This window comes from Bombina bombina, chromosome 4, assembly GCF_027579735.1.
Source record: "Bombina bombina isolate aBomBom1 chromosome 4, aBomBom1.pri, whole genome shotgun sequence".
Classification (NCBI taxonomy): domain Eukaryota; kingdom Metazoa; phylum Chordata; class Amphibia; order Anura; family Bombinatoridae; genus Bombina; species Bombina bombina.
Window position 1 is genome coordinate 34,998,777 of NC_069502.1, and position 19,567 is coordinate 35,018,343.

At 42.7% G+C, this 19,567-nt stretch overlaps 1 protein-coding gene across 2 annotated transcripts in view; it reads right to left on the bottom strand.

Annotated features, from left to right (window-relative positions):
* Positions 1-5,812: 5,812 nt before the first annotated feature.
* The window catches only part of EIF2B4 (eukaryotic translation initiation factor 2B subunit delta), a gene marked incomplete at its 5' end in the record, with an annotated part of 164,327 nt that continues 150,572 nt past the window's right edge, over positions 5,813-19,567 (bottom strand). For both annotated transcript variants that reach the window (XM_053709460.1, XM_053709459.1), the window contains 4 exon segments: positions 5,813-6,899; positions 7,806-7,986; positions 8,393-8,570; positions 14,628-14,755. In XM_053709460.1, the coding sequence (XP_053565435.1) occupies positions 6,700-6,899; positions 7,806-7,986; positions 8,393-8,570; positions 14,628-14,755 (687 nt within the window).

Sequence of the window (19,567 nt, forward strand, 5' to 3'; positions counted from 1 at the left end):
AACTCATATGATCTACTGTAGCCCTGCATCATCCTGCAGATGTCTCAGACAACCTTTAGCACAAGAGGGATAATATTTACAGGACTTATGGAACTCATATGATCTACTGTAGCCCTGAATCATCCTGCAGATGTCTCCGACAACCTTTAGCACAAGAGGGATAATATTTACAGTACTTATTGAACTCATATGATCTACTGTTGCCCTGCATCATCCTGCAGATGTCTCAGACAACCTTTAGCAGAAGTGGGATACTATTTACAGGATCCTGCAGATGTCTCAGACAATCTTTAGCACAAGAGGAATACTATTTACAGTACTTATTGAACTCATATCATCTACTGTAGCCCTGCATCATCCTGCAGATGTCTCAGACAACCTTTAGCACAAAAGGGATACTATTTACAGGACTTATGGAACTCATATGATCTACTGTAGCCATGCATCATCCTGCAGATGTCTCAGACAACCTTTAGCTGAAGTGGGATACTATTTATAGTACTTATGGAAGAGATATGATCTACTGTAGCCCTGCATCATCCTGCAGATGTCTCAGACAACCTTTAGCACAAGTGGGATACTATTTATAGTACTTATGGAAGTGATATGATTTACTGCAGCGCTGCATCATCCTGCAGATGTCTCAGACAACCTTTGGCACAAGAGGGATACTATTTACAGTACTTATTGAACTCATATGATCTACTGTAGCCCTGCATCATCCTGCAGATGTCTCAGACAACCTTTAGCACAAGAGGGATACTATTTACAGGACTTATGGAACTCATATGATCTACTGTAGCCCTGCATCATCCTGCAGATGTCTCAGACAACCTTTAGCAGAAGTGGGATACTATTTACAGGACTTATGGAACTGATATGATCTACTGTAGCCCTGCATCATCCTGCAGATGTCTCAGACAACCTTTAGCACAAGTGGGATACTATTTATAGTACTTATGGAACTCATATGATCTACTGTAGCCCTGTATCATCCTGAAGATGTCTCAGACAACCTTTAGCACAAGTGGGATACTATTTATAGTACTTATGGAAGTGATATGATCTACTGTAGCCCTGCATCATCCTGCAGATGTCTCCGACAACCTTTAGCACAAGAGGGATAATATTTACAGTACTTATTGAACTCATATGATCTACTGTTGCCCTGCATCATCCTGCAGATGTCTCAGACAACCTTTAGCACAAGAGGGATACTATTTACAGGACTTATGGAACTCATATGATCTACTGTAGCCCTGCATCATCCTGCAGATGTCTCAGACAACCTTTAACACAAGAGGGATACTATTTACAGTACTTATTGAACTCATATGATCTACTGTTGCCCTGCATCATCCTGCAGATGTCTCAGACAACCTTTAGCAGAAGTGGGATACTATTTACAGGACTTATGGAACTCATATGATCTACTGTAGCCCTGCATCATCCTGCAGATGTCTCAGACAACCTTTAACACAAGAGGGATACTATTTACAGTACTTATGGAACTCATATGATCTACTGTAGCCCTGCATCATCCTGCAGGTGTCTCAGACAACCTTTAACACAAGAGGGATACTATTTACAGTACTTATGGAACTCATATGATCTACTGTAGCCCTGCATCATCCTGCAGGTGTCTCAGACAACCTTTAACACAAGAGGGATACTATTTACAGTACTTATGGGACTCATATCATCTACTGTAGCCCTGCATATGTCTCAGACAACCTTTAGCACAAGTTGGATACTATTTACAGGACTTATGGAAGTGATATCATCTACTGTAGTGCTGCATCATCCTGCAGATGTGAAACGCTGCAAGACTGGCCAGATGCGGGTAGTACAGCCAATACCTTGTGGTTAAACTTTATGTCTCAGACAACCTTTAGCTGAAGTGGGATACTATTTATAGTACTTATGGAAGAGATATGATCTACTGTAGCCCTGCATCATCCTGCAGATGTCTCAGACAACCTTTAGCTGAAGTGGGATACTATTTATAGTACTCATGGAAGTGATATGATCTACTGTAGCACTGCATCATCCTGCAGATGTCTCAGACAACCTTTGGCACAAGAGGGATACAATTTACAGTACTTATTGAACTCATATGATCTACTGTAGCCCTGCATCATCCTGCAGATGTCTCAGACAACCTTTAGCACAAGAGGGATACTATTTACAGGACTTATGGAACTCATATGATCTACTGTAGCCCTGAATCATCCTGCAGATGTCTCAGACAACCTTTAGCAGAAGTGGGATACTATTTACAGGATCCTGCAGATGTCTCAGACAATCTTTAGCACAAGAGGGATACTATTTACAGTACTTATTGAACTCATATTATCTACTGTAGCCCTGCATCATCCTGCAGATATCTCAGACAACCTTTAGCACAAGTGGGATGCTATTTATAGTACTTATGGAAGTGATATGATTTACTGCAGCGCTGCATCATCCTGCAGATGTCTCAGACAACCTTTGGCACAAGAGGTATACTATTTACAGTACTTATTGAACTCATATGATCTACTGTAGCCCTGCATCATCCTGCAGATGTCTCAGACAACCTTTAGCACAAGAGGGATACTATTTACAGGACTTATGGAACTCATATGATCTACTGTAGCCTTGCATCATCCTGCAGATGTCTCAGACAACCTTTAGCAGAAGTGGGATACTATTTACAGGACTTATGGAACTGATATGATCTACTGTAGCCCTGCATCATCCTGCAGATGTCTCAGACAACCTTTAGCACAAGTGGGATACTATTTATAGTACTTATGGAACTCATATGATCTACTGTAGCCCTGTATCATCCTGCAGATGTCTCAGACAACCTTTAGCACAAGTGGGATACTATTTATAGTACTTATGGAAGTGATATGATCTACTGTAGCCCTGCATCATCCTGCAGATGTCTCCGACAACCTTTAGCACAAGAGGGATAATATTTACAGTACTTATTGAACTCATATGATCTACTGTTGCCCTGCATCATCCTGCAGATGTCTCAGACAACCTTTAGCACAAGAGGGATACTATTTACAGGACTTATGGAACTCATATGATCTACTGTAGCCCTGCATCATACTGCAGATGTCTCAGACAACCTTTAACACAAGAGGGATACTATTTACAGTACTTATTGAACTCATATGATCTACTGTTGCCCTGCATCATCCTGCAGATGTCTCAGACAACCTTTAGCAGAAGTGGGATACTATTTACAGGACTTATGGAACTCATATGATCTACTGTAGCCCTGCATCATCCTGCAGATGTCTCAGACAACCTTTAACACAAGAGGGATACTATTTACAGTACTTATGGAACTCATATGATCTACTGTAGCCCTGCATCATCCTGCAGGTGTCTCAGACAACCTTTAACACAAGAGGGATACTATTTACAGTACTTATGGAACTCATATGATCTACTGTAGCCCTGCATCATCCTGCAGGTGTCTCAGACAACCTTTAACACAAGAGGGATACTATTTACAGTACTTATGGGACTCATATCATCTACTGTAGCCCTGCATATGTCTCAGACAACCTTTAGCACAAGTTGGATACTATTTACAGGACTTATGGAAGTGATATCATCTACTGTAGTGCTGCATCATCCTGCAGATGTGAAACGCTGCAAGACTGGCCAGATGCGGGTAGTACAGCCAATACCTTGTGGTTGAACTTTATGAAAAGGTACTGAGCTGGTAATATATCACTCATATGATCTACGGTAGTCCATCATCCTGCAGGTGTCTCAGACAACCTTTAGCACAAGAGGGATACTATTTACAGTACTCGTATCATCTACTGTAGCCCTGCATCATCCTGCAGATGTCTCAGACAACCTTTAGCACAAGAGGGACACTATTTACAGGACTTATGGAACTCATATGATCTACTGTAGCCCTGTATCATCCTGCAGATGTCTCAGACAACCTTTAGCACAAGTGGGATACTATTTATAGTACTTATGGAAGTGATATGATCTACTGTAGCCCTGCATCATCTTGCAGATGTCTCAGACAACCTTTATCATCTATTGTAGCCCTGCATATGTCTCAGACAACCTTTAACACAAGAAGGATACTATTTACAGGACTCGTATCATCTACTGTAGCCCTGCATCATCCTGCAGATGTCTCAGACAACCTTTAGCACAAGAGGGACACTATTTACAGGACTTATGGAACTCATATGATCTACTGTAGCCCTGTATCATCCTGCAGATGTCTCAGACAACCTTTAGCACAAGTGGGATACTATTTATAGTACTTATGGAAGTGATATGATCTACTGTAGCCCTGCATCATCTTGCAGATGTCTCAGACAACCTTTAACACAAGAGGGATACAAGAGGGATACTATTTACAGTACTTATGGATGTGATATGATCTACTGTAGCCCTGCATATGTCTCAGACAACCTTTAGCACAAGTGGGATACTATTTACAGGACTCGTATCATCTACTGTAGCCCTGCATCATCCTGCAGGTGTCTCAGACAACCTTTAGCACAAGAGGGATACTATTTACAGTACTTATGGGACTCATATCATCTACTGTAGCCCTGCATATGTCTCAGACAACCTTTAGCACAAGTGGGATACTATTTACAGGACTTATGGGACTCATATCATCTACTGTAGCCCTGCATATGTCTCAGACAACCTTTAACACAAGAGGGATACTATTTACAGGACTCGTATCATCTACTGTAGCCCTGCATCATCCTGCAGATGTCTCAGACAACCTTTAGCAGAAGTGGGATACTATTTACAGGACTAATGGAACTCATATGATCTACTGTAGCCCTGTATCATCCTGCAGATGTCTCAGACAACCTTTAGCACAAGTGGGATACTATTTATAGTACTTATGGAAGTGATATGATCTACTGTAGCCCTGCATCATCCTGCAGATGTCTCAGACAACCTTTAACACAAGAGGGATACTATTTACAGGACTCGTATCATCTACTGTAGCCCTGCATCATCTTGCAGATGTCTCAGACAACCTTTAGCACAAGAGGGATACTATTTACAGTACTTATGGAAGTGATATGATCTACTGTAGCCCTGCATATGTCTCAGACAACCTTTAGCACAAGTGGGATACTATTTACAGGACTCGTATCATCTACTGTAGCCCTGCATCATCCTGCAGATGTCTCAGACAACCTTTAGCACAAGAGGGATACTATTTACAGTACTTATGGGACTCATATGATCTACTGTAGCCCTGCATCATCCTGCAGGTGTCTCAGACAAACTTTAGCACAAGAGGGATACTATTTACAGTACTTATGGGACTCATATCATCTACTGTAGCCCTGCATATGTCTCAGACAACCTTTAGCACAAGTGGGATACTATTTACAGGACTTATGGAAGCGATATGATCTACTGTAGCGCTGCATCATCCTGCAGATGTGAAACGCTGCAAGATTGGTCAGATGTGGTGAAACTATATGAAAAGGTGCTGAGCTGGTAATATCTCACATGAGGGTGTAAGACTGACCCATAATCACATCAATTCTGCACAGGAAACCCAGTTAAATAAAATCCCATCACACAATGTGGACAGAAATGATACCACGGAATAGGTATTATAAAGAATATACCGATGGTTGATGGGTCTCCTTAATAGCAGCCCAAGCAGTGACTTCTATCTACATTGTGATTGTACTGGTTAGTTTGTCTCTGTGTTACTTGATGTATTAATCTGTTACAAGTCCCTCTGGTTTCGTGCTGTAATAATACTTGTAAATAGCCAGTAAACACCTTGAGATTGTAATATAAAATGTTTAATTATGCACAGTACAAGTTTGTAATATGCTTTCATTATTCATTTTCCTCCATCTTCCTCTAATGTAAGTCTAAAAAAATCTCAACTCACGCATGGCAGCCTTTACAAACCTAACCCTGCCACAAATCTGTCTCAGCAAGTTTTGCTAAAACAGAAAACATGAACGTTGGCTAGTTTTGTCTACTGCAGAAACAGGTTTAGGTGTCTTCTTCTAAATAAGGCAAATGGTGAGTAGGCTTGGGATACTGAAATCAATCGCAGCAAACAAGGTGTAAATCCAAACCATCATGTAATATGTAAATTTATTGCAAAACTGCAGTGTTTACTGCCCATGTGGTATGTAAATGACTGGTGGAATTATATTTTAAATAAAATTTAGCATAAAATAAATCAAGCTGATTGCTGCTGTTGCTACTTTTTGTAAAACAATGTGAAACATTTTGTTTCAATGTATATAAAGTTATCTCGTCTATAAATAATATTCAGTGGATTCCCTAAGGGGTGTGGGAGGGCAGTTAATTTCAGGTTTGCTCTATTAACTCAGCTGTAAACTGAATGGGGCAAACTTACAGACTGTGGGGGGTTGCAGACCACTGTTTCATAATAAAGACATGAAAACCCCAATGGGTTTGCTATTCAGATCCCACCATATACAGATATCTGTAAAGCAGGAAGGGGAACCTGAAGCAAATATTCATTTAACAACATGGCTAATCGTAAAAGGACAAAGTCGCAGAGGTCGGCTACCCACAATGCCGCAGCTCTGGAGAGAGTGAGCCACAGACACACAGAAATCCATCAAATCCCAATGAGATCAAGGAAAGTTTATTTAAGATCTAAGTCCCAAATTAACTTTGTCTTCCCAGCAGCTATTGCTCTCCACTTTTGACTCGAAGAACCACCGGTACAGAAGTGCAGGGGATCATACCAAGGTCCGTGATCACCAAGTCCACTAAGTCAGGAGGTGTGACATCATATACCAAATTCAAAAGTCGTAGTGATTTCTTCTTCTCCCAATCCTTTAATGGACACTTACCCTTCCGTGTAACTATCAGGTCATCGGGATCATCTGTGGAGGAGCACACGAGTTACAATATATTCTATACTAACCTAGTTAGGATCTAATGGTACTGCAAGCATCAGATACTACTACGGTTCCAAACAAATTAAACTTTCAGATAAAACATGCAATTTTAAGAGACTTAAATGTACTTTGTTCTCTTTTGCATCTCTAGTATCTCTTGTAGACATTTCTGATGGTCTTTGTAAGCCATTTGTTTTATGCATATGCATGGCATTGAGCAGCAACCAGTTATCAAGGAAGCCTAGAAGTTTAATAGCAACTAGCACTAGGCACCGAGCCTATGCACAAGCTGAACTAAAGTCCTGGGCTTACTTTTATTCATGTAAATAATTTAAGGCCTCCTTAAAGGGATACTCAAGACAAAATTAAACTTTCATGATTCAGATAGAGCATTAATTTTAAACAACTTTTTAATTTAATTCCATTAACAAATTGTGCACAGTCTTTTTTATATTTACACTTTTTTGAGTCACCAGCTCCTACTGAGCATGTGAAAGACTTCACAGAATATACGTATATGCATTGGTGATTGGTCGATGGCTGTCACATAACACAGGGGGAGTGGAAATAGACATAGCTTTTGGAATTTGTCAGTCTGAAATTCAAATGAGTAGTAGATTATTTTCTAAGTGCTATTGTATTGTCTTTTTATCATGTATTTGTTGATTATGCAATTATACTGTTTACTGGTCTTTTAAGTCCACCAGATAATTTGCTTCTACAGCCTCTGCACAATATAATGCTGTCAAGAGCTCACTGCCAAACACATGGATAGGACAATGCAGAAAGAGGTTTGTTTTGTCACATGGTAGATATCTTCTGAAGCCATCACACACACAAAACCTTCATGTAAGCACAGCGGGACACTCAGACCTGTTGTGTGCTTCTTACCCAGCTCATTAGACACAAAGGAATCGGTCTGAACCTTCTCACAGAACTTGTACGTCTCACAGCACACCAGCACGGGCACGTTGTGAGCCTTAGCAACCAGTGCAATCTGTGAGGTGCCCACCCTGGACATGACATATCCGTTTGCCAGCAGGGCATGTGCCCCAAGGAACACCTTAGAGACCTGTGGGAACAGAAGGCAATTGTAAATGTAGACTTCTAAAAGTAAGTTCTTCCTGAATCCACCCATATGACCTCTACTGTTCATGAGTTACTCTTGTCTCCTCTATACAGAAGCTAATTTCCTCCTCCTGCCTCAAAGATGTTCTATCCTCCACCAATATTATTTTTCTAATTTTCGCTTGACACCCACCCAATGCCCCCAACTTGTCCAACTACTACATCTATCTCATCTAATCATCCTCCACCTCTCACTTTCCCATCCAAGGACTCTCACTCTGCTTTTCTTAACCATTCCCACCCCAATCTTTACTTAGTTTGTTTTTTCTGATTTTTCCCGTAAACATCAGTCATTCTTTTTTAATCCTCTTAACACTTCCCTCCCTTTCCCACCTCTAACTTTCCCTCACCTCCGGCAGGATGTACGAGACTGCAGTTATCATTATGTAAGTGCAATGGATGCCGCAGCTCACAAGTCGGCGCAAGGTCTCTCGCCCCTCTAGACGCGGTCGGCTGTCAGCTACAATCACACGGAATGTTTTTCCATTCTTGCGAGCATCACGCAGTATGCAAGTTACCAGCGATGAGCTGAAAGAGGTTCGGTGTTATTTATACAGTTTTACCCAGTACAAATAATCTTTTGTTTCAGAACAATCACACAGCAACTAAGCAGCAAAGGTAAGCAGTCGGCACAACACAAAGCATATTCTGTAAGTTCAGCACAGAGATGTAAAAAGTGTTTTTTTATGCTTGTAGAAGTTGCAAAAAAACAAAAACAAACATAAGACCAAAATTTAGTTTACTGATTGATTAGAACATTGTAAGATTGTAATGCAAAATATAGGCAAGTACATTCAAGTGCACAGAAATTTGGGACTTGTGGTGGACAGGAATCTAGGCCTTGTGTGCACATAATAAAAAAAACTAATTATGCTTACCAGATAATTTAATTTCCTTCTGTATAAGGAAAGTCCACGGCATCATTCCTTACTGTTGGGAAATACTGAACCTGGCCACCAGGAGGCGGCAGACACAATACAGCCAAAGGCTTAAATACCTCTCCCACTTCCCCCATACCCCAGTCATTTTGCCAAGGGAACAAGGAACAGTAGGACAAATATCAGGGTATAAATGGTGCCAGAAGAAAAATATAATTTAGAGGGCTGCCCATCGGAGAACACGGGCAGGGGCCGTGGACTCTCCTTATACAGAAGGAAATTAAATTATCTGGTAAGCATAATTTATGCTATCCTTCTTAATATAAGGAGAGTCCACAGCATCATTCATAACTGTTGGTAAACTTATACCCAAGCTCTTCAGGACATTGAATGATAACGGGAGGGACAAAAAGAGAGGCGGACCCAAATCTGAGGGCACCACAGCCTGCAAAACCTTTCTCCCAAAAGCTGCTTCAGCCGAAGCAAAAACATCAAACTTGTAAAATGTAGAAAAAGTATGTAAGGAGGACCAGGTAGCCGCCTTACAAATCTGATCCATAGAGGCCTTGTTCTTAAAGGCCTTAGAAGAAGACCTAGTAGAATGAGTCGTAATCCTCTGAGGAGGTTTGTGTCCCGCTGTCTCATAAGCAAAGCGCATAACACTCCTTAACCAAAAAGATAAGGAAGTCGAAGAGAGCTTCTGTCCCTTATGCTTCCCAGAATAGACAACAAACAAAGACGAAGTTTATCTAAAATTCTTAGTAGCCTGAAGGTAGAACTTCAAGGCGCGAACCACGTCCAGATTATGAAGCAAACGTTGCGTCGCAGAAGAAAGATTTGGACACAAGGAAGGAACCACAATCTCTTGATTGATGATGCGGTCTGACACAACCTTAGGAAAAAAACCTAACTTAGTACGTAGGACAACCTTATCAGAATGGAACACCAGATAAGGAGGCTCACATTGCAAGGCGGCAATCTCAGATACTCTGTGCGCCGAAGCTATAGCCAATAGAAAAAGAACCTTCCAGTACAACTATTTAATGTCATTTTCATTCATAGGCTCAAACGGAGCTCGTTGCAACACTTTAAGAACAAGACTTAGATTCCAAGAAGGAGCCCTAGATCTAAACACAGGTCTGATCCTAATCAGAGTCTTAACAAAGGACTGTACATCAGGAAGCTCTGAGAGCCTCTTGTGCATTAAAGGCTCTGTCCCCTTAGGGAACTGGCAGAAAGGCCCTTCTCCAGTCCATCCTGGAGAAACAATAGGATCCTGGCAACCTTAACTTTGTGCCAGGAAAATCCACGCTCTTCACACAAGAATAAGTAGGTTCTCCACACCTTATGATAGATGCGACGAGTAACCGGCTTAAAAGCTTGAATGAGAGTATCAATCACTCTCAGTCTAAGAGAATCTAGATTTTTATGAACCAAAGGACCTTGACAGCGAACAGCTGTGGGCCTCCGCTCACTCCAGAATTCAAGATACCCTCCCTCATTGCTAGGGAGCTTCTTGTTCCCCCTTGATGGTTGATGTAAGCCACTGAGGTTATATTGTCTGATTGGAATCTGATAAACTGGAACGAACCAAGAAGGGGCCAAGCCTTCAAAGCATTGAATATTGCTTGAAGTTCCAGAATGTGGATCGGGAGGGAGTGTTCCTCCTGAAACCACAGGCCCTGTGCCTTTTTGGCACCCCAAACAGCTCCATAGTCACAATCTCCCTAGATGGTCTTAAAAAGGATGATCTGGACAGAGTCACCAAGAGAGCGATTATCTTGACCGGTTGTCCAGAGAGATCTGTTGAGACATATCCGAATGATCACTGTTCTACTGCCTCAGCATGCACAGTTGCAGCGGTCTGAGACGGAACCTGGCAAAGGGAATAATGTACATATTGGACACCATAAGACCAATTATCTCCATACACTGAGCCACAGAGGGCCTTAAGGAGGTCCGGAGGGCAAGACATGCCGAAGCAGGCTTGCAACGTCTCTGGTCTGTTAGAAATATCCTCATGGATATGGAGTCTATTATAGTACCCAGGAAATCTACCCTGGAACTTGGAATAAGAACACTTTTCTATATTTATCTTCCCTCCATGAGATTGAAGAAGAGAGAGAAGAGATTCTGAATGGTCCTCCGCCAGACGAAAAGATGTAGTTCCCAAGTAGGGAACTACTGCTATACCCCCGGTTCTGGCAACGGCTAGAAGAGCCCTTAGAACCTTCATAAAAATTCTTAGAGCAGTAGCTAAACCAAACGGAAGTGCAAGGAACTGGAAGTGCTGATCCAGGAACACAAATCTATAGTGGTCATGAACTGTCCTTCCTGAACTAAGGGAAGGATGGACCTTATCGTCTCCATCTTGAACAATGGGGTGTTTAGTAATTTGTTTAAGCACTTTAGGTCCAGAATCGGGCGAAAAATTCCCTCCTTCTTTGGGCTCACGAAAAGGTTTGAATAGTATCCCAAACCTGTTTCTGCGATAGGAACCGGGACAATGACCCCTAATCAGGACAGATCCCGCACACACCCCTGAAAGGCTTCCCTCTTTTCTGGTCTGGAAGACAGCTTTGAGAGGAGAAAAATTTGACCTTGGTGGATAAGACTTGAAACCTATCCTGTATCCCTGAGCTATGACCTCCAGGACCCATGGATCCTGCACGTCCCTGAACCAAGCTTCTGAAAAGAGCAACAGTCTGCCCCCTACACGATCCAGCGTGGGATCGGGGGCCATCCCTTCATGCCAATTTAGTCTCGGCTGGCTTCTTGCTCTGCTTGGACTTATTGCAGGACTGAGCCAGCTTCCAAGTACTCTTGGTTTGCTTGGACTTAGCGGAGGGCTGCTGACGTTGGTATTTATCAGAACAAGAGGAATGAAAATTAGAACTTTGTCCCTTAGACTTGTTCTTTTTATCCTGCGGTAGGAAAGCACCCTTGGCCCCTGTAACTGTGGAGATAAAGGAGTCCAGGCCTGGATCAAATAAAATCTTTCCCTTAAAAAGGAGGGAGAGAAGTCTAGACTTAGAAGTCATGTCCGCAGGCCAGGACTTCAGCCAGAGAGCCCGACGAGTCTGAACCGAAAAACCAGACACCTTAGCATTTAGGCGAATAATCTGCATGTTTACATCACAGAAAAAAGAATTAGCAATTCTCAATGCTTTAATTCTTTCCTGGATAACGGGACCCTCCACCTCGAACAAATCGCACCAGTAGGTAGCTGCTCCAGCAACCGAGGCAGCATCCGCTGCCGGTTGAAACAACTATCCCGTATGTTGAAACATCTTTCTTAGAAGAGTTTCCATCTTCTTATCCATTGGCTCACTGAAAGGCGAACTATCCTCAAGCGGGATAGTAGTTCGCTTGGCAAGCGTGGCGATAGCGCCATCCACCTTAGGGACGGAACCCCACAACTCCAATCGAGAGTCCGGGACCGGGAACAATTTCTTAAAGGAAGAAGAAGGGGAAAAGGAAGATCCAATTCTGTCCGATTCGTTCTTAAGAATGTTCGTCATCTTTACAGGCACAGGAAAAGTTAACAGCACTACGCTGTCCTCGTACACTCTGTCTAATTTAGGAATCAAAGGTTCATCAGGCAGCTTGGCCCCTGGAACTTCTAAGGTAGACAGGACCTCCTTTATAAGAAAAAATAAGTGTTCAATCTTAAATCTAAAGGCTGGTTCCTCTGCAGCAGGAGCCTTAGAGGCAGCAGACTCCGACCCAAAAAGTTCACTCTCTGAAGCCTCAGAGCGTGACCCATCCTCGGATAACTAAGTGAAAACAGATAAATCCAATAAATCACATGATGACCCCTGGGCAGGAGAGCTATGTTTAACCTTTCGCTTGCGTTTAGCAGGGCGAAGTAAAGCACTGAGGGCATTAGACACCGCCATTTTTAACTGTGCGGTAAAGTCTGATGGTAAAAGGCTCCCTCCAGATGGAGGATCAGGCGTGCTACGGGAAGCTGCGTGTGTATTAGATGACTGATGGGTATGTACCTCATGGGACGGCGAGTCCTCAGAGGTGGACGGCTCAGTGGTACTGAAGGGGTTAACCTTCTTAGACTTATGACGTGTTCAAGGCATGTGGAACATAGTTGAGAGGGTGGGCATACCAAGGCCTCCTCACAATATAAACAGGTATAACTATTTGGAATAGAGGGAGTACCCTCTAGTATCTCAGAATCCTCCACAGTTTCAGCTAATGACAGTAGGACACAGAAAATAAAATAATCTTTTTTTATTTCTCAAAAAATGGCACCTTTATACTACCAATAGCTGGGGCACTCACCACCTCCTAGACCCAGACAATACAGAGAAAAAGCGACTTCTCCGACAGCCAGCTCGGTCAGGAAAGAGGAAACGAAAGCGAGACAACTCCCGGTCACATGGTGCACAAGGCAGGTCCGCCCCTGCTATGAGAAAAAGCGCAGCGTTCAAAGTTAAAGTAAAAACCTGTGCGTTCCAGCCTCATAACGAACTGTCTATCAGCCCAATTAATCTCACACATAAAGCAGCATACAATCAAAGCATCACATTTGATTAATCCCCACTGTTCAATAATCCCCCTCAGGAGATATTTACCCATGATTCTATTAAGATAAAAGGAGCCACACTGTGACCCTGTCTTCTAGCGTTTTCAACATATGTAAAAAATTAAACGATCCAACCAGAATCCATGCTGTGGAAAAGCAACACAGCCTCTCAAGTGTGACAGTCTTGAAGCATTGATCTTGACATAGACTTGAGTGAGAAAACAAGCAGGCAGTGAAACTCTTCAACACTGATTGCTTAGGAGCTGTTAGCAGGCAGTCTGGATGGGTTCGCAGAAAGACTCTCCCTGCATCTCCAGACTCTAACTTTCATCAATGCTCTCACTGAGAGGCTGACAAGACTACTTAAAACTCCAGTCCCATATTGAAGGGCAGATACCCTTCCTAAGGAACTACTCTGAATCTTCTGACACTTCTCTGCCAACCTCCTGTGATGAAAGGCAAAGAATGACTGGGATATGAGGGAAGTGGTAGAGGTATTTAAGCCTTTGGCTGGGGTGTCTTTGCCTCCTCCTGGTGGCCAGGTTAATTATTTCCCAACAGTAAGGAATTAAGCTGTGGACTCTCCTTATATTAAGAAGAAAAACAGGCTAATTTAATAATACATCTGTAAAAGGGGTTTCAATGGCAATATAAACTATCAAATGTTTTATATTGATATAAACAAATGATTTGGCATAATGTAAATCTTTGAGTGATTTCAGAAGTTATAGTGATCTAAGATAGCAAATGCATTTAATGGTGATTTTGCCAATTCTATTATTACTTTTATGACTATTTTGAACATCTTAAACCTACAATAAATTAAAAGTGCATATGCATTTAGTGGAAGTTCTTGGTTTGAGCACCATTAACCCCTTGGCTGCAAATCACTGTATAGGAAAGTTCTAACAAAAATGCTGAAAAAGTAGGGTGCATTCTTATTTCAGCGATCTCTTAATCTCTGTGATCATTTTAATGCTAAAAAGTTCCTTGGTGGGGAGCTACCATCTTTTTTCCGTTGCACGGGCATGAACAATGGGGACGTAAGTGTTTTACGTTTGAATTTCCTTGTTTTTCTCAGCTTCTACCTGATCAGTGAGTATTCTAACCAAGCACACTCTGGTCTACACACACAGTGCAAGCTCATTCTAAGCGCACTGTACGTACAATCCATAGACAAGTATAACGTCATCCTCGCTGATTTTCTCAGCTGCAGACTTGGAGATGGCTTGAGCGGCCAGGTGTATCTTCTCATGAATGTAACGGTCAATACAAGTCAGTAGCAAAGACTTTGCCTGAGGGTAACAGAGAGAACAGTGAGGATAACAATGCATAAACAACATAATTTATATTTACCTGAAAAATTCCTTTCTTTCATGATGGTGAGAGTCCACAATCTCTTACTCATGGGAATTACTTCTCTACTGCTAGGTGGAGGCAAAGATTCCCAAACCCCAAGAGCTCTATATAAACCCTCCCACCTCACACATACCTCATTTTAATGTATAGCCAAGTAAGTGAGATCAAAAAGGATTAAAGTGAATGTCAACTTTCATGAATCAGTGCCCGTTTTTAAACAAAAACTATTAAAAAAAAAGGAAATTTATGCTTACCTGGTAAATGTATTACCTTTTTTGACACGATGAGTCTACGGATCATCTTAATTACTAATGGGATATTCATCTCCTGGTCAACAGGAGGCAGCAAAGAGCACCACAGCAAAGCTGTTAAATAGCTTCTCCCTTCCCTCCCACTCCAGTCATTAGACCGAAGTTAAGGAAAGAAAGGAAAAACCAAGGTGCAGAGGTGTCTGAAGTTTATAATAACCAACAACCTGTCTACAAGAACAGGGCAGGCCGTGGACTCATCGCGTCAAAAAAGAAATAAATTTATCAGGTAAGCATACATTTTCTTTTCTTTTTAAAGACACAATGAGTCCACGGATCATCTTAATTACTAATGGGATCCAATACCCAAGCTAGAGTACATATATGATTTGTGAGGGACAAGACAGGGAACCTAAACGGAAGGCACCTCTGCTTGAAGAACCTTTCTCCCAAAAGCGGCCTCAACCAAGGCAAAAGTGTCAAATTTGTAAAACTTTGAAAAAGTGTGAAGAGAGGACCAAGTTGCAGCCTTGGAAATCTGTTCCACAGAAGCCTCATTTTTGAATGCCCATGAGGAAGCCACAGCCCTCGTGGAATGAGCCGTAACCCTCTGAGGAGGCTGCTGTCCAGCAGTCTCATATGCAAAACGTATGATACTCTTCAGCCAAAAAGAAAGAGAAGTAGCTTTCTGTCCCTTACGTTTTCCTGAGAAAATCACAAACAAAGAAGAAGACTGTAGGTCGCCTGTAGGTAAAACATTAAAGCACGGACCATGTCTAAATTGTGCAGAAGTCGTTCTTTCTGAGAAGAAGGATTAGGACACAAAGGAGGAACAACAATCTCCTGATTAATGTTCAGATCAGAAACAACCTTAGAAAGAAATCCTAATTTAGTATGTAAAACTACCTTATCTGAATGGAAAATAAGGTAAGGAGATTCGTACTGCAATCCTGTGAGCTCAGCCACTCTACGAGTCGAAAAAATAGCAACAAGAAATAAAACTTTCCAAGATAACAACATAATATCTAAGGAATGCATAGGCTCAAACTGAGCCCCTTGAAGAACTTTGAGAACTAAATTAAGACTCCATGGAGTAGAATCTGGTTTAAACACAGGCCTTATCCTGACCAAGGCCTGATAAAATTATTGTACATCTGGGACGTCCGCCAGACGTTTGTCTAACAAAATAGATAAGGCAGAGATTTGACCCTTTAGGGAACTCGTCAATAAACCTTTCTCCAAACCCTCTTGAAGAAAAGATAAAAATCTAGGAATCCTAACTATACTCCATAAGTAGCCCTTGGATTCACACCAATAGAGATATTTACGCCAAATTTTATGGTAAATCCTCCTAGTTACAGGCTTACGAGCCTGAATCATGGTCTCTATAACCGATTCAGAAAACCCCCGCTTGGATAAAATTAAGCGTTCAATCTTCAAGCAATCCGCTTCATAGAAACTAGATTTGGGTGAAGGAAGGGCCCCTGAATCAGAAGGTCCTTCCTCAACGGGAGTCTCCAAGGTGGCAGAGATGCCATCTCCACCAGATCCGCATACCAAATCCTGCGAGGCCAGGTCGGAGCTATGAGAATCACTGAAGCCCTTTCCTGTTTGATTCGAGCAATTACCCGAGGAAGAAGAGAAAACGGAGGAAATAGGTATGCTAGACTGAAGGTCCAAGGGACTGCCAGAGCATCTATCAGTTCCGCGTTGGGGTCCCTGGACCTCGACCCGTATCTCGGGAGCTTGGCATTCTAACGAGATGCCATGAGATACAATTCCGGCTGACCCCACTTGAGAATCAGGTCGGAGAACACTTCCGGATGGAGTTCCCCCTCCCCCGGATGAAATGTCTGCCTGCTCAGGAAGTCTGCCTCCCAGTTGTCCTCCCCTGGGATGTGAATTGCCGACAGACAGCAAGAATGGGCCTCCGCCCACTGAATTATCTTGGTTACCTCTGTCATCGCTACGGAACTCCTCGTTCCTCCCTGATGATTGATGTAAGCCACTGAAATTATGTTGTCTGACTGGAATCTGATAAACTGGACCGTGACTAACTGAGGCCAGGCCAGAAGAGCATTGTAGATCGCTCTCAGCTCCAGAATGTTTATAGGAAGAACAGACTCTGACTGAGTCCAAACTCCCTGAGCCTTTAGGGAGCCCCAGACTGCTCCCCACCCTAGAAGGCTGGCGTCTGTTGTCACAATCACCCAAGATGGTGTGCGAAAGCAGGTTCCCTGGGAGAGATGATCCAGAGACAACCACCATTGAAGAGAGTCCCTGGTCCAGAGTTATTAAAGGAGACAAGTCTGCATAATCTCCGTTCCATTGCCTGAGCATGCTTAACTGCAGAGGTCTGAGATGGAAGCGAGCAAACGGGATGATGTCCATTGCTGCCACCATCAGCCCGATTAACTCCATGCTCTGAGCCACTGACGGCCGAGGAGTGGACTGAAGAACTAGAAGTATCGATAATCTTTGATTTCCTGACTTCTGTCAGAAAAATCTTCATAGACAGGGAATCTATGATTCCCAAGAAGGTGACTCTTGTGTCTGGAACTAGGGAACTCTTTTCCAAATTTACCTTCCACCCGTGAGTTTTCAGGAAAGATAACACTATGTCGGTGTGGGATCTTGCTTGTTGAAAGGTTGACACCTGGACTAGAATGTCCTCCAGATAATGCGCCACCCAAATGCCCTTGACCGAAGTACCGCCAACAGAGACCCCAGAACCTTTGTGAAAATTCTGGGAGCAGTGGCCAGGCTGAAAGAGCCACGAACTGGAAGTGTTTGTCCTGGAAGGCAAACCTTAGGAACTTGTGATGATCCCTGTGAATAGGAACATGTAGGTATGCGTCCTTTAAATCCACAACAAATAGATTCCATCTTGAAGGACAGAACCCTTAGAAATTTGTTTAGACTCTTGAGGTCTAAAATTGGTCTGAAGGTTCCCTCCTTTTTGGGAACCACGAACAGATTGGAATAAAAACACTGACCCTGTTCCAGCGCTGGATCAGGAACAATCACTCCCAGGGCGGAGAGGTCTCTTACACAATGTAAGAATGCCTCTCTCTTTGTCTGGTTTGCAGATTATCTTGAAAGTAGAAACCTGCCTCTGGGAGGGAAACTTTTGAACCCTAGTTTGTATCCCTGGGACACAATCTCTATTGCCCAGGGATCCTGAACATCCTGAACCCAAACCTGAGCGAAGAAGGAAAGTCTGCCCCCTACAAGATCCGGTCCCAGATCGGGGGCATGCCCTTCATGCTGTCTTGGATTCAATAGCAGGCTTCTTGGATTGCTTTCCCTTAGTCCAAGACTGGTTAGGTCTCCATGCAGGTTTGGATTGTTCCTGCTTAGAGGAGGAAGATGAAGAATTTTCTTTGAAATTTCGAAAGGAATGAAAATTACTCTGTCGTCCTTTCTGTTTGTTTCTCTTATCTTGAGGGAGAAGATCCCGTGATATCAGAGATAATTTCCGATAGGCCAGGTCCAAACAAGGTCTTGCCCTTGTAAGGAATAGCCAGAAGCTTAGACTTGGAGGAAACATCCGCAGACCAAGGTTTTAACCATAAAGCTCTGTGGGCTAGAATAGAGAAACCCGAAATCTTAGCTCCTGGTTTAATAATTTGAATGGAAGCGTCCATAATAAAGGCATTAGCAAGCTTCAGACCCTTTATCCTGTCTTGGATCTCCTCCAAGGAAGTCTCAGTCCTGAGAGACTCAGTGCATCAAACCAATATGCCGCAGCACTAGTGACGGTAGCAATGCACGCAGCTGGCTGCCATTGCAGACCCTGATGAACATAAATCTTCTTAAGTAGACCCTCTAACTTCTTGTCCATAGAATCTTTGAAAGCACGACTATCCTCTATGGCAGTGATTTGCAACCTTTTTTTTGCCGTGGCACACTTTTTTACATTAAAAAAACAGAATTTATGCTTACCTGATAAATTACTTTCTCCAACGGTGTGTCTGGTCCACAGCGTCATCCTTACTTGTGGGATATTCTCTTCCCCAACAGGAAATGGCAAAGAGTCCCAGCAAAGCTGGCCATATAGTCCCTCCTAGGCTCCGCCCACCCCAGTCATTCGACCGACGGACAGGAGGAAATATATATAGGAGAAACCATATGGTACCGTGGTGACTGTAGTTAGAGAAAATAATTCATCAGACCTGATTAAAAAACCAGGGCGGGCCGTGGACCGGACACACCGTTGGAGAAAGTAATTTATCAGGTAAGCATAAATTCTGTTTTCTCCAACATTGGTGTGTCCGGTCCACGGCGTCATCCTTACTTGTGGGAACCAATACCAAAGCTTTAGGACACGGATGAAGGGAGGGAGCAAATCAGGTTACCTAAACGGAAGGCACCACAGCTTGCAAAACCTTTCTCCCAAAAATAGCCTCCGAAGAAGCAAAAGTATCAAATTTGTAAAATTTGGCAAAAGTGTGCAGTGAAGACCAAGTTGCTGCCTTACATATCTGGTCAACAGAAGCC